General features: G+C 32.6%; 1 protein-coding gene across 1 annotated transcript in view; it reads right to left on the bottom strand.

The window, feature by feature from the left end:
• Positions 1–1,227: 1,227 nt before the first annotated feature.
• Positions 1,228–12,748, bottom strand: part of LOC128556119 (E3 ubiquitin-protein ligase rnf213-alpha-like) — a 51,155-nt gene continuing 39,634 nt past the window's right edge. Inside the window, exons 25-30 of the mRNA XM_053540040.1 lie at positions 12,100–12,226; positions 10,866–11,098; positions 6,627–6,843; positions 5,599–5,691; positions 1,461–1,583; positions 1,228–1,296 (exon numbers count right to left, since the gene is read on the bottom strand). Of these exons, the coding sequence (XP_053396015.1) occupies positions 1,228–1,296; positions 1,461–1,583; positions 5,599–5,691; positions 6,627–6,843; positions 10,866–11,098; positions 12,100–12,226 (862 nt within the window). The remainder of the gene's footprint in view (positions 1,297–1,460; positions 1,584–5,598; positions 5,692–6,626; positions 6,844–10,865; positions 11,099–12,099; positions 12,227–12,748) is intronic.

The following is a 12,748-nucleotide window of genomic DNA, read 5'->3' as shown; positions in this document are numbered from 1 at the left end:
GATTCTTATTTCATTTCATGTCTGAACATAGACTGTAACCCATTCAAACGCACACGCAAAATTACGATAAAAAATGAATAGTCGCGACGTACTTTTCTTTAATATGCTGAATATGACGGTGCTTAGAGATTGTTTTCAGAATTTAGCGTTGGTGATCATTTTCTGACGCATATTTCTGATAAAAAATACCTTTTAATTCGTTTTATTCTCTATGACATTATCAAATATGTAACATATGGAAATAATGGTCAAAGTATATAACATAAAATAATTCCATACACATGTTGACATCTAAAACCATTTGTTGCTCACTTTTCGCAAGAGACAGTGTTTTTATTGACACAAGGATATGTTTTACATTTCCGATTATATAGCATATATATTATTTTGACATCAAGTGTACACACAACAACGTGATCAAAATATAATTCTCTGTTAAAGTAGAGTGAAAATAATAAAATCGGACCACTGTTGAAAGAAATAAGTCAGTTTGAAACTTAAGAAAAGGGCTTGCCAAAGAGGTAACTTAATGACGTCATAAACACACTGCTACCGTAAAGAGTATCCATGTACTTTGATTCCGTGTTGCTATATTATCCGGTCCTTTGCTAGGATCATAAAGTGCACTCAATATTCATGGATAATAGCATTCCGCTTAAGCCGGTGCTAAGCGGCGTGAGGCAAGTTGTACTTTACAATACCTCTCATGAAGAGACTCAGTCAAATCGAGTCTGCTATAATTTTGCTGGGTTGCATTCTATGCTCCCAAAGGATCTTCTAACAGATTTTACTTATATATTTTGCAAATACATGTTCCCTTCTACATATTAGATTGTCTAAAGTTTCTTGACTTAAGATGTTCAGCGTCATCGTTTATTTCGTTCTAGTTACCGAATTGAGACACTTCATTTGGACTAAATTTCTAATGATAAATAAAATAAACTCTTGTGTTTACTTTTCCCATGGACATAAAATGATTGCCTTTTTATCAAATGTTAAAATGTTGAAGAAATCTATTATCAAGATCATTTGGAAGCAAAAAAAAACAACCAAGCAAATTAGACAGACGCGGTTTGACTGAAAATTCTCTTACTTTTTAAATGAATTATTAAGCCTGCTCGGATTGAAACACTGGCTTCCCCGTATGTACTTATTCAATTGCTACAATGTCTCCTGTATTATTTGAAGCATAAAATTAAAGTTTCATTTAGTGTGAACATGAAATGTTCAACCTTTCTCACGCCCCATAGCATCAGCCTCAGTGAAATACCAATATATATAGAAATGGAATGAACCCTATTATTCCAAATATCCAGAACATATAAAAACACTTAATTTGCAGTCGTCTCTTTTTGATATTGTGTAAGTCAATGAAATCCAAAGAAATCCTTTTGATTGGAGCAAAGATGGCAGCCAAGCAAAATGAGAGCAGACTCGACTGAAGAAAACAAGCAACTTACATCACGAAGTATTTCGTCCATCAGACAGAAAATAGTCCGCCCGCCCCGACTGTTCTGGTAGAACCAGCTCATAACTGTGAGAGCTCTCTCGACATTTCGCAGTGATACAACACAGTATTCATCCTGTAAAAAAAACTGAAAACTCTATACTAATATTGATTGTAACAGTTACTATTATACACTCTGATATTTGTTAAACTGAACATAAAACATCACTGAAATATTCAGTACATAAAGTTACTTACTCATCTCAATTCATATTATATTAATCATGTGATCTCAATATCAATAACGTATGATTTACAATATATCCAGGGCACAGCGCTAAACAGGTCCAACTGACATTTTTTCACAATGTCACTTTTTGTATACCGGTATTTTGTTACAGCTAGATGAAATACATTTTGTGTTGAAATTCAGATGGTGATTAATTACTACATAATAGCTAATTAACAACATTTCTATCTTGCATTGGCTTCTTTGGTATTGCAAAACAAGATTTTTTTTTCTGGTAGCCCAGCATTTTTTTGTAGTTGCCGAAAAACCAAACCCAGAGAGTATAAACTTGCTCTATCCGAACCCCACTTTCTGAGATGTGAGAATCAAAGGGGTCTGAAACAATGTTTGGTTAAAAATTTAAAAACATCAAAATAACCCTGTGTGTTTGTTTCCAGTTCCGCAGCCACATTCCTGTCATATTAGTCTAGGTTTTTTGGAAAAGGGCCCCTGGTCAAATTTGGAATTTTTTCACATGGTGAATTGTCAAAATTAATCATATTAGTTTAAAACTTTATTTTCAAGTTTTATGGTAAGCATTCAGATGCATTAAAAAATCTTAAGTATCCCCAAGTGAAATTTAGAGATTTTTTTTTCAAGTTGCTGGTTCTAAACATACCTTGCATAAAATAACTACTACTTTGTCATGTTCAAACTTTTGTTTACACTCAGTAAGTTTCCACGCCAATAACAACTTCATTTTCCAAACAGAAGAGTGTGTGTGCATTCGAGGGGAAAAAATCGGGTCGCGAAAATATTTGACATTTGATTTTAATGGTGTAAAAACTATCTGTCAACACGTTTTCGTTGCTTTATTCAATAAATGGTTATGTATATAATTAGTTAGACTAGGTTATTAAACTTTTCACGAAACAAAATATTCAATATTATATAATCATATTGTACTAAATAACGAATATTATAATGTTATATTATGAATATACATGCATTCATATAGTAAGTAGGAAATAAAATCAATGTTACACTTCGTAGTAATTGTTTACTTAAAACTATTGATTTAGTGCCATAACACTAAAGCTGACAGGTGGCAATTTAATCAGGCAGATTGAAGATGAATTTATCTATGATCATTTTGATTGTATTAATAACTCAAATGAACATAGAACTTCTTTTATTTAGATGAAAATACAAGCTGCAGATATTAAGATATAAAGTGATTTGCAATATGAATATTGAGCGAAAAGACTTTCAATTAAAAAGGGAAACACTCCTTGTAATAAAAAACGTTCACATTTTTTTTCTAACCAAATATTACAGAAAAACATCTTCATCAATAAATCAGTCAAGTCAATGATACACAATATAAGTTAAAATTCAAACATAAAATAGTCATTGTAATAAAATCTGCCATATTCCTAGTAAAAGAAAGAAAAAACAAAGGAGTTCTTCGGTAAATTAATATGTTAAGTTAAATAAATAATTCATTCCATTAAAATTGTTTGTTTCATAAACATATGTCACAGTCGTGTTCTGTAATTATACTGTTTAGTACTAGTCTCATAATAATATTTTTTGTTGTTAGGGCGCGGAAATCACAACTTGTATTTTTTAAGTACCTAATAAAGACAGCTACAAGTGGAATGTAAAAAGCTATATTGTACTCGGATAACTGCGAACGACAGAAGAGAAATCGATTGTGTTCTTCTAAATTTACCGAAAACATCTACACTTTGATATGTAGCTACACAATGGTTTAGAGCGTGGTCACACAAAATGAAATTGTTTATATTCATGAAGCTATTGAAAATGTTAGCAGAATAAAATCTGTCTCAACAACACCTACATTGGCAGCAACTATCAGGATTGCACACCACACAGGAAAGTCATGCCTAGTCGAGGAAATGGGCACAATATACTTTCTGGACTACAAAACTCTTTCTCGGTCAGTGAAAAACCTGGAGGACGATACTGAAGGCAGAGACTAAAATTATTACACTTGAGAAGAAAGATCCAGAGATGGTCAACAAATCATATCAATGGTTTTCCAAAGTAGATACAAACTTAAATGTGAGGAGCGTCTGCACTTGAACTGATTCTAAACACTCGGAAGATTTCCACCTACCATGTCCTAGGAAAATGCATACTATGAAGGGAAAGGGGCTGCTGAAAACAACATTTGCTGAACACAGAGCTCTAAAGCAACTGAATACATCAAACATTATTCCCAGTGTCCATCATCAGTTATTTTCCTTTCTGAGACATGAATCTGACAAAAAATGTTGTTGATAATGATTCTGAGTAAAACATATTGCTGCTTGGGCTCAGATGAATGTAGTGGTACCCGTTGACCGAGTCCATTTCAATGGATATCAAGATGCAAAATTTATTACAAGTAACTTAAAATACTGAATGATTTAATTTGCAATGAAAAAAAAAAAATCATAGGAATATATAACAAAAAACTTACAAACTTTTATGTTTATATAAAATTTATTACTTGTCTATAGCTCTAGACTTTTAACTTTTGTAGAAATGTGAAATTAGATGGTAATAATGATAAACTGTCATTAACTGGCATTAAGGAATTCAAAGTTGCTACATCGAGATATAAAGGTATATATAATGTGTGTATATAAATTGCTTCAACACTGAGATTTTTTTGTTGTGTACCCTATGTCTCTGGCACTGCAGAGTACAACATTTCTATCACTCTAACCGTTAAAGTTACCTTCAATGGAATTGCAAGCAATTATTTTATTTTTATCTGATGTTAATGAATTTTATTGTGATATAATTTATCAGTGTGTTTGTCCTTGCTTAGATATAAACTGATTTACCTTTTTTCTTTTTAAGAACATTTTACCAACTGCAGCCTTTAAGATATACTTTGCTATTATCACCTCTTACAGTGACCTAATTTTATTAGCAAACCAGACTATCTTGGGCCATTTACTGACATATTTGCAATACCGGTATAATATTGCTAAGTATACCTATCTCGAGATGAACCTATTTTACACTGAAAATTAGTGTGCGATACAAGAATCCTTAACTGTAATTCTTAATACGTTTGTGACAAAAATGTTTCATAGTTATATGCACATTTATTGTGAAATTAAACAGTTTTTAGCTCTCCTGAAAAGTTTTTAAAATCTGAGTTGGACTTGTTTTGCGCTGTGCCCTCGATAAATACATAGTGCTTAGAAACGCTGTAATTTATATCATAAGATTAGTACGTTCATAATGTATGACTTCACATTGATATAAACAAAAGATACTCAAATAATAATTTTTTAAATAATGTTTGGTGACTTTAGGAACTAATAAGAAACAATGTCCATATTTGTCATCTTTCCTAACTGTACAAATTGGCTATTTCTTATATAAATAGTTATTGTAATTTAGTTTAGTTTATAACATAATATAAAATGTTTAAAATATGAACAAATGATTGCATTATCATGTTTGTTTGTTTGTTTGTTTTGGGTTTAACGCCGTTTTTCAACAGTATTTCAGTCATGTAACGGCGGGCAGTTAACCTAACCAGTGTTCCTGGATTCTATACCAGTACAAACCTGTTCTCCGCAAGTAATTGCCAACTTCCCCACATGAATTATCAGAGGTGGAGGACTAATGATTTCAGACACAGTGTCGTTTATCAAATAGTCACGGAGAACATACGCCCCGCCCGAGGATCGAACTCGCGACCCCGCGGTCCGTAGACCAACGCTCATGACAGACATATTTAACCTCATTAGTGCAGAAAGTAATTAATCTACTTTAAGACTAAAACATACATGTAATGGGTTGCAGCATAGGTTCTGGGTGATATTTTTCTAAACATCGTGCCAATGGCCTGTCAAAATGTAATGTGTATATAATCAATTTGGTGAACAATTACCATATGCTTTTTCATATAGTCCTGTGATGCTGCCAAGATGGCGCTGACTACTTCGGCCAAACCTGGTATATCTGGCAATTTCGCATCCCGTATCTGCATACAAAACATACAAATATAAATGACCGGTCATTTTCTGGATCACAACCTTTCATTTATTTATTGTAATTTAGTATATTATATCAATATACCGTGTACCCAATTTATGTAAGTTTTATAAAATGGACTAGTTTATTTAATACTTCTAGACGTTTGTATGAAACTGTACATTATCATATAATTTCGTCTTTTATTATAAAATATACATGCCTGTGTCAGTATAATGTGTTATTTTCGTTTCATGTACAAAACAGCGAAAACTTCCGCTCAATGTATTCATTAAAATGTCAAAAACTTAAACTTAAAGACATAACGCATATTACTGTTTATCATTAATATTAGTGGTGGACATTAATTAAACTGCTACTATCTTTTCCATGTAAAGGATGATGTGGTACACAATTAAACGGGTTATCCCACTAGTGGTGGTGGTCATAGGCGATGCCTTCCAGTGCCTCGTTATTTTACATATTTCTCATGATGTCAATATTTATACATTCATGTTGTACACTGATATAGGGGACTGTGGTTTTTGAATGTTGCTATACTTACTCTCTATGTGGGGCCTCCGTGATTGAATGGTTATTTTTGTTGGATTTTATATGGCTGCTAGATGAAGAAGACGAAAGTTCACCTGGTGACTGTTTGGTTAAGGTCGCGGGTTTCAATACTCTACCCCTCACTGCTTAGGGTTCAAAACATCGCGTGTGGTGTAAAGTGACAGGCTTATGGTTCCTTCAAGGTTCCCACTCGAGCTAAAATAATGCTCGGAGTATCACTTGGGATTTCCCTCGTCCGCAATAAAAAGCTTGAACGTCCACATAGTACGTCTAACCAAGTTAAAGTGCGTTAATAATTATAAATTACAGTTGGTAACATTTAACATTAGTTTTAAGCATTTGAATATTTACCATAATAATGGAATTACGTACGTATTTCTTGACTATCTGATTGATAAATACATTTTCAACATCTGCTTCAAGCCGTCCAAAATCCCAGACAAGAGGTAAAAGACTATGCGGCAGGGGATAAACTTTATACACCAAACACTGCAACGGTAAATGACCAGGCAGAACGTTTGCGTCATTTGTATCCATGTGACCTCCAAATCCTTCTTGCTCCATTTCCTTCATCATTTTATCGGAATGTCTAAATGAATAAAATAATAACATACATTTAAAGTTTCAAGACACTGACAATTTATACATGCGTTTATTCCACAACGGTGTCTCAATACTATTTCAAGATTTAATAAGTAAACAGAAGTTGCAATAAAACAGAAAGAGCGTATCCGGTTTTACAAAAGTCGAATTATTTCATCTATTCTACATCGATATTTTAAATCACTTGAATTATAATTAAGTAAAAATGCGAATGATTTCTTTAATGGTTTATTTCTTAATAAAGTATCGATATAAATGTAGCTGCCTTTCAAAACTGAAACTGTTGTGACGTTGCAATTATATGCGAACTTAACATTTTACTAAGCGCATCTTTTACCTGAATATTTCATTAATAGTTACTACATTTTCTGTACAATTCTAAATTCTTTCGGTCAGAATTTGCTCTTCATACTGAATATGTACCATATACAATGTCTCTGCATTTTACTTATGGAATATAAGGTTCCCAGTTTAGTGAAAGAAATGCATGAATTTAATCTGCATGATGTCATGCACACGTCGTTGTAGGGTTAACGCACGTTTTTTTGTGAAACAACATCTGCAGAATCCCAAGGGATTGGTTGGTGCACGAGCCCGTAGGGCATACACGACATCCTGTCTTTACACAATTTGCAGGCGAGGTGCCGACAGAACACAATTCTGCTTGGTTCAAATTAATAGTCTTACGCTTTTTAAATGTAAACATTATCGTTTAATAGAAATTGGTATCGATACCTATATTCTTCATATCGTTAAAAATGAAATCTCTAGGCCTATAACGTAGAAAAGTTTGCTTTGCACCCCACCCCATCGCGATCAAATTTTGATAAACACTGAAATTTGAAGTTTTCCAACATCGATATAATCAACTTAGATTGGATTTATAAACTCAAACATGGTTGGTGAGATCTACAAATAAATTGAAAAATATATAATAAATACCTTCTGTTCATCAAATGTTCATTAACTATGGAAAAATCCTTCAAACTTAACGCTTCGTCATGTTTATGCTTTACATTACACACCATCACCACATCAGTAGACTGCATAGATGTGTAAAGTAGACACAAACATTTTTTTTTAAAGTTTTGGTGTAAGATTTAAAGTTAGCATGTCATTTTTCTCGACTCAAGTTAATTTGGAAAACGAAATTGTATTTTTGTAAATGTTGTTTGCCTATCATTTTCAGGGATTAAATCGCGGCGTGTAAACTTACTTTGAGTCAAATACGCGTAATAATACAATAATACGGAACGTCAATGCAGTCGCGTATCAAGAGAGGTAGTACTTACTACAAGTTAAAGTAAAGTTAGGTTGAAAAATGATATTTTTTAATAAAAATGCAGATGAAAAGATTTCATAAATCTCGGACCTTTCGGCTTCGGCCAAAATTGATTCGGGATCCATAATTTGCTTACGTTGGACCCCCAACAGCATATTCAAAACGTTCACCAACAGCGCGTGCTCACGAGAATCTCCTTGTTTGTACACGTTTTTTCCCTGTTTGTGCATGCCCGAAATCGGCAAAAACAAAGGTTTTATGCAAGAATGCAGTTTTGTGTACTATACTTATTATGACGTACTATAAACTACATAGATGTTAATCCCCCTATATGGTCTGAAAATGTAATTCCGTTATAATAAACAATAGTTGACACTTGAGCCATTTGATATTAACTCGATCTGTGATTCTTTATTCGGCTCGACTTGATTTTTGCCAGATCGGATCTCAAGAGGCACGCAAGCGCAAAGTGTGATCCGACTTTGCAAAATCCAAGATCTAGCTACTGTTATACTGAACCTTTTATAATATACCTTCATCTTTTTGTTTGTTGTTCTATTATCGAACGTAATACTTATTGTTTATCGATGTTAAAATAGAAATGAGTGTAGTTTTTTTCGTGCGCTATTCATAGAACTGTGTCAAGTCATGCATACTAATGGAAGCAATACAATACAAAAAGTACAATACGGATTTTGTTTCTGCCTCTTAAAATATAACCCGCATTTTTGACACAGTTCATATAGTTATATAATAAAACTTTATTCTGGTGATTATTACATCATATCCAATAGCTCAAGCATCAATTATTTAAGGAGGTAGGTTACCTTGTTACCAAGGTAAATTCAAATTAGTTGAACCGCAGCAATTTTTTGTATTTCGTGTAATTTAATGTTTTGACTGCTACAATCTCAATTTCGTTTATCTCTGGCCCTTCAAGTACAAATTTTGTACAGGTTTGAAGAACATGACCCTCTAAAGGCATTTTATATAGAAAGAAAAAGGAAAATACGTATATTTAACAGTTTTCAGTGCATTTTGGTTTCATTGTTATCCGTAGAAGTCTGCATAATCAATAATTATACTAGTATGCGCGTTAGCTTTCTAATATAAGCTTAAAATGTATATGTTGCGGGGCTCGTGTTTCCATGGTAACGCATTTTCCCTCATTTTTAAACTACTATGTATGAAAACGGGTTTTTCGACGGCTTCAGTGCCCTTCTGTTAATGACCAACATGGAATATTTGGGTAATCTTATCAGCAAAATACCAAGCACTTCACATGGTACCCTACTGTTCTTAAAGTTTAAAGTAACCATGGCAACAGAGATGTTTAAAACAGCTTTTATCTTGCTTTTTATCGTAATTTCCAATAAAAAAAATTAAATAAGATAATCTTTCTTGTTAATGTAGCTTTAAAACATTTTATTTCTAACGTAAGTAAAATTTTCGTGTTACTTGCATTTATTTAAACAAATTTCACAGCTTAAAATACTTACAGCAGTACCCCTCGTCTGACATTTTTTATGGAAAAATCGTTCTGCAAGCTGCTAATATTATTATGGATATTGTTGAAATGCAAATAAAATGCCGAAGCTGTGTTCCTTAAATAGACCAGTGTCAACGCTTTTGAACTTTACATTTAGATATGTAGGTCACGGGCTTCGTTTCCGTGGTAACATCAATTTAATTCAAGAAACCACAATTTTCTACTGAAATTTGAACAATTTTATAGCTAGGTTTAATATATAAATTACAAATTATCAACCGAAAATGAAAAATAGGTATTACAAATCAAACTGCTTAATTTTTATTTGAAAATGGCCATATTAAGTAACCTTTCACCCAGCTATATTCCCAATAACATTGGTTACCATCATCCATTTTCTTACATTCCGCATAACATTTCAATATAACTACATAAAAGAAGCAAAATATTGATGATTATCAGAGCGAAAGACACATAAAAATATTTCAACAAATAATGGCTGTTTAAAAATAGTTCAAATAAAGAATCACAGAATTACGTACTTTCAAAATAAATTTTGCAAAGTAACTGACACGTAACGTCATGACGTCAAAGACGTCATTTTAAAGCAACACTGTTTTGAAGCGTTTCTGTGGCAATTTATTCATTATTTCTGCATTATTAAACCATTAAGCATCAGATCGGAGACAGGTTCATAATTGTTTGTCTTACGACTGGATATAAAAACACATTTAGTTTGTCGTTAACGTCGTCGTAAATCGTCACGTTAGCTTCCGGTTGGACATGCGCAAATACAAATATTAAAGTAACCTACCTCCTTAAGAAATGATATATCTCATTTTGTGATTTGTCGCTGAATAAATCATTGTTTGAAGTTCAGATGTGAAGGAATCATATCACGAGGGCGCAGCCCGAGTGATATAATAATACGCATCTAAACGACAAACAATGATTTTATTCAAGAGTAAATCACTTAATGAGATATATTATTTCGATTCTAACACGTTACCATTTCTTGAGTGTGCACTACTTTGAATCACACAAAACTATGTATATATGCACACAAATATAAAGTAATATTTTTTTTTTGTAAGTATGAAAATGGATCGAATCTAACTTTCACAGTTGATTGTGAAGAACATTCCCATCCACACCTTCAAACAGTGAAAGATTCTTAGGTGGTGGATAGTACCCGTAAAAACCGCAAACTTTGATGACATCAAACTTTATTACTCACCTTCTGTATGGATTGCATGCAGAAATTATCTTCAGATTCTTGTTCAGTTTCTTCCCAAGCAAGCTTCCTTCACACATTATTTCCTTAATAAGTCCAATATCTTTGGTGACGTTGACCCCATCAAAGAATAGCACAGTATGTACACTATCTCCATATTCTTGTCTATTCTTCTCTGCAACTTGTTCAGCTTGTCTTACTGCCTTTATTATGTCTTTTGATGGACTGCCATGTACCTGTAATGGCAAGATGATACGGTGCATAAGAAATTATAGATTTTTCTATAACGGTTTAACAAATCGATGTTGCTCTTAGGCAATACACTAAAAGAAACATTACGATTGTATAAGTTTTGTTAAATAAATGTTTTGCTAATTTACTAAAGAACACGATATTAACTGATTAGAAATCATTTATAACACTACTTAGTGGCATACGAATATGTAAATATAATTTACATTAAAGAAATGAGAATAGACAGTCCCATAAGGCTTATTTTGTTTAGTTTTTTAAGGCAATTTAACGTTACTCACAATCACGGACCTAATAACGTGAAACAATGCTTGTAACATTTTAACTGGTTACTGTGCCACTGTGGTCAGTTCTGCCAGATTCTTCAAACTTTTACGATATATAAAGAAAACCCAGCCAATATTACCAGCCAAAATTGAATATTAAGAAGAATCGAGGGTAAGACATCTTGTTAGAAAAACATAACAAGATGTTCTTCAAGAGACTTTTCATAATTGAAATGGCAAAATCTTATTTGATTAATTTTCGTATATAAAAATTTATCAGATAAGTTTGAACGACACTAGATCTACATACTTTCTATCAAATGTTTGAGTAAAATATAAGGGTTCTCGTCTTATATTTTGATAAGTTTTGATACTGTATTTCAAACGTATTTCATTACATTATTTGGAATCATTTCACGTGTCAACATTTTGCGAGTACTAATTTTAGAAAGTTAATATGTTAATTAACAATCAATCATTGTCGACAATCACCTTGATAAATTAAACAAACATATCAATTACTTTAATTACTTATAAATATATCACAAAAAAAAAACATTAGAACAAGCCCAACGAACAACAGAACATAACAATTATAGAAAAAATATTGTCTCACGTAATTTGCAAATTCTATTTTATCTGAATATAATTTCCTTTGCTTTCTATGCCGTTTACGTTTAGAAAGCATGGAATGAAATATAATTAAATATTACCGTTACCTTTACACGAATCATATTTGTAGTGTTTTTACGATATTCTGAAGGTAGCTGAATGTCACATAGAAACTTGACAAGACGTGTTTTACCATATCCCGTCTCTCCCATGATGAGTGTAGGTAAATCGTACCTGTTAGGTGATAAAAAACCTTGTTAGGCACGTACACATTTTAAAAAGAAACCAGCAAATTAATGCATGCTAGGGAGTAAATTTATATGTTTCGAAAAATGTATTTATTCAAGAATTAAGTAAGACCTCGCATGTTTTGTCGTCTGAATTAACGCGAGACAGAGTTCAGTTACAAATTAACTGACTCACAACGGCTTTACATGCCCAAGCTACTGAACCAGACAATAAATAACGCATACGGCTTTTTTATTTTCATTCCTATATGCACACTGAAATGAAATTAAGATAAAAAGTGCGCTGAACTTCATTCATCCGAGTAGTACTGATCTAAACGTCATGCGGCAATTTGGCATCACAACTGATGTCATATTCTTACCTACATGGGGTAGATATTACTGTCTTTCCGAAGGGAGAGAAGCCTTGTCTAAAATGGCGTACACTTAATACTTTTTCAAATCTGTACAAATAATTATTAAATAAGTTATGATTAAAACTTTTCATGATTTGTAATTTGTGTTATAC

This window comes from Mercenaria mercenaria, chromosome 4 (genome assembly GCF_021730395.1).
Source record: "Mercenaria mercenaria strain notata chromosome 4, MADL_Memer_1, whole genome shotgun sequence".
NCBI classification, from domain to species: Eukaryota; Metazoa; Mollusca; class Bivalvia; order Venerida; family Veneridae; genus Mercenaria; species Mercenaria mercenaria.
This window is presented reverse-complemented; position numbering and strand designations above follow the sequence as displayed.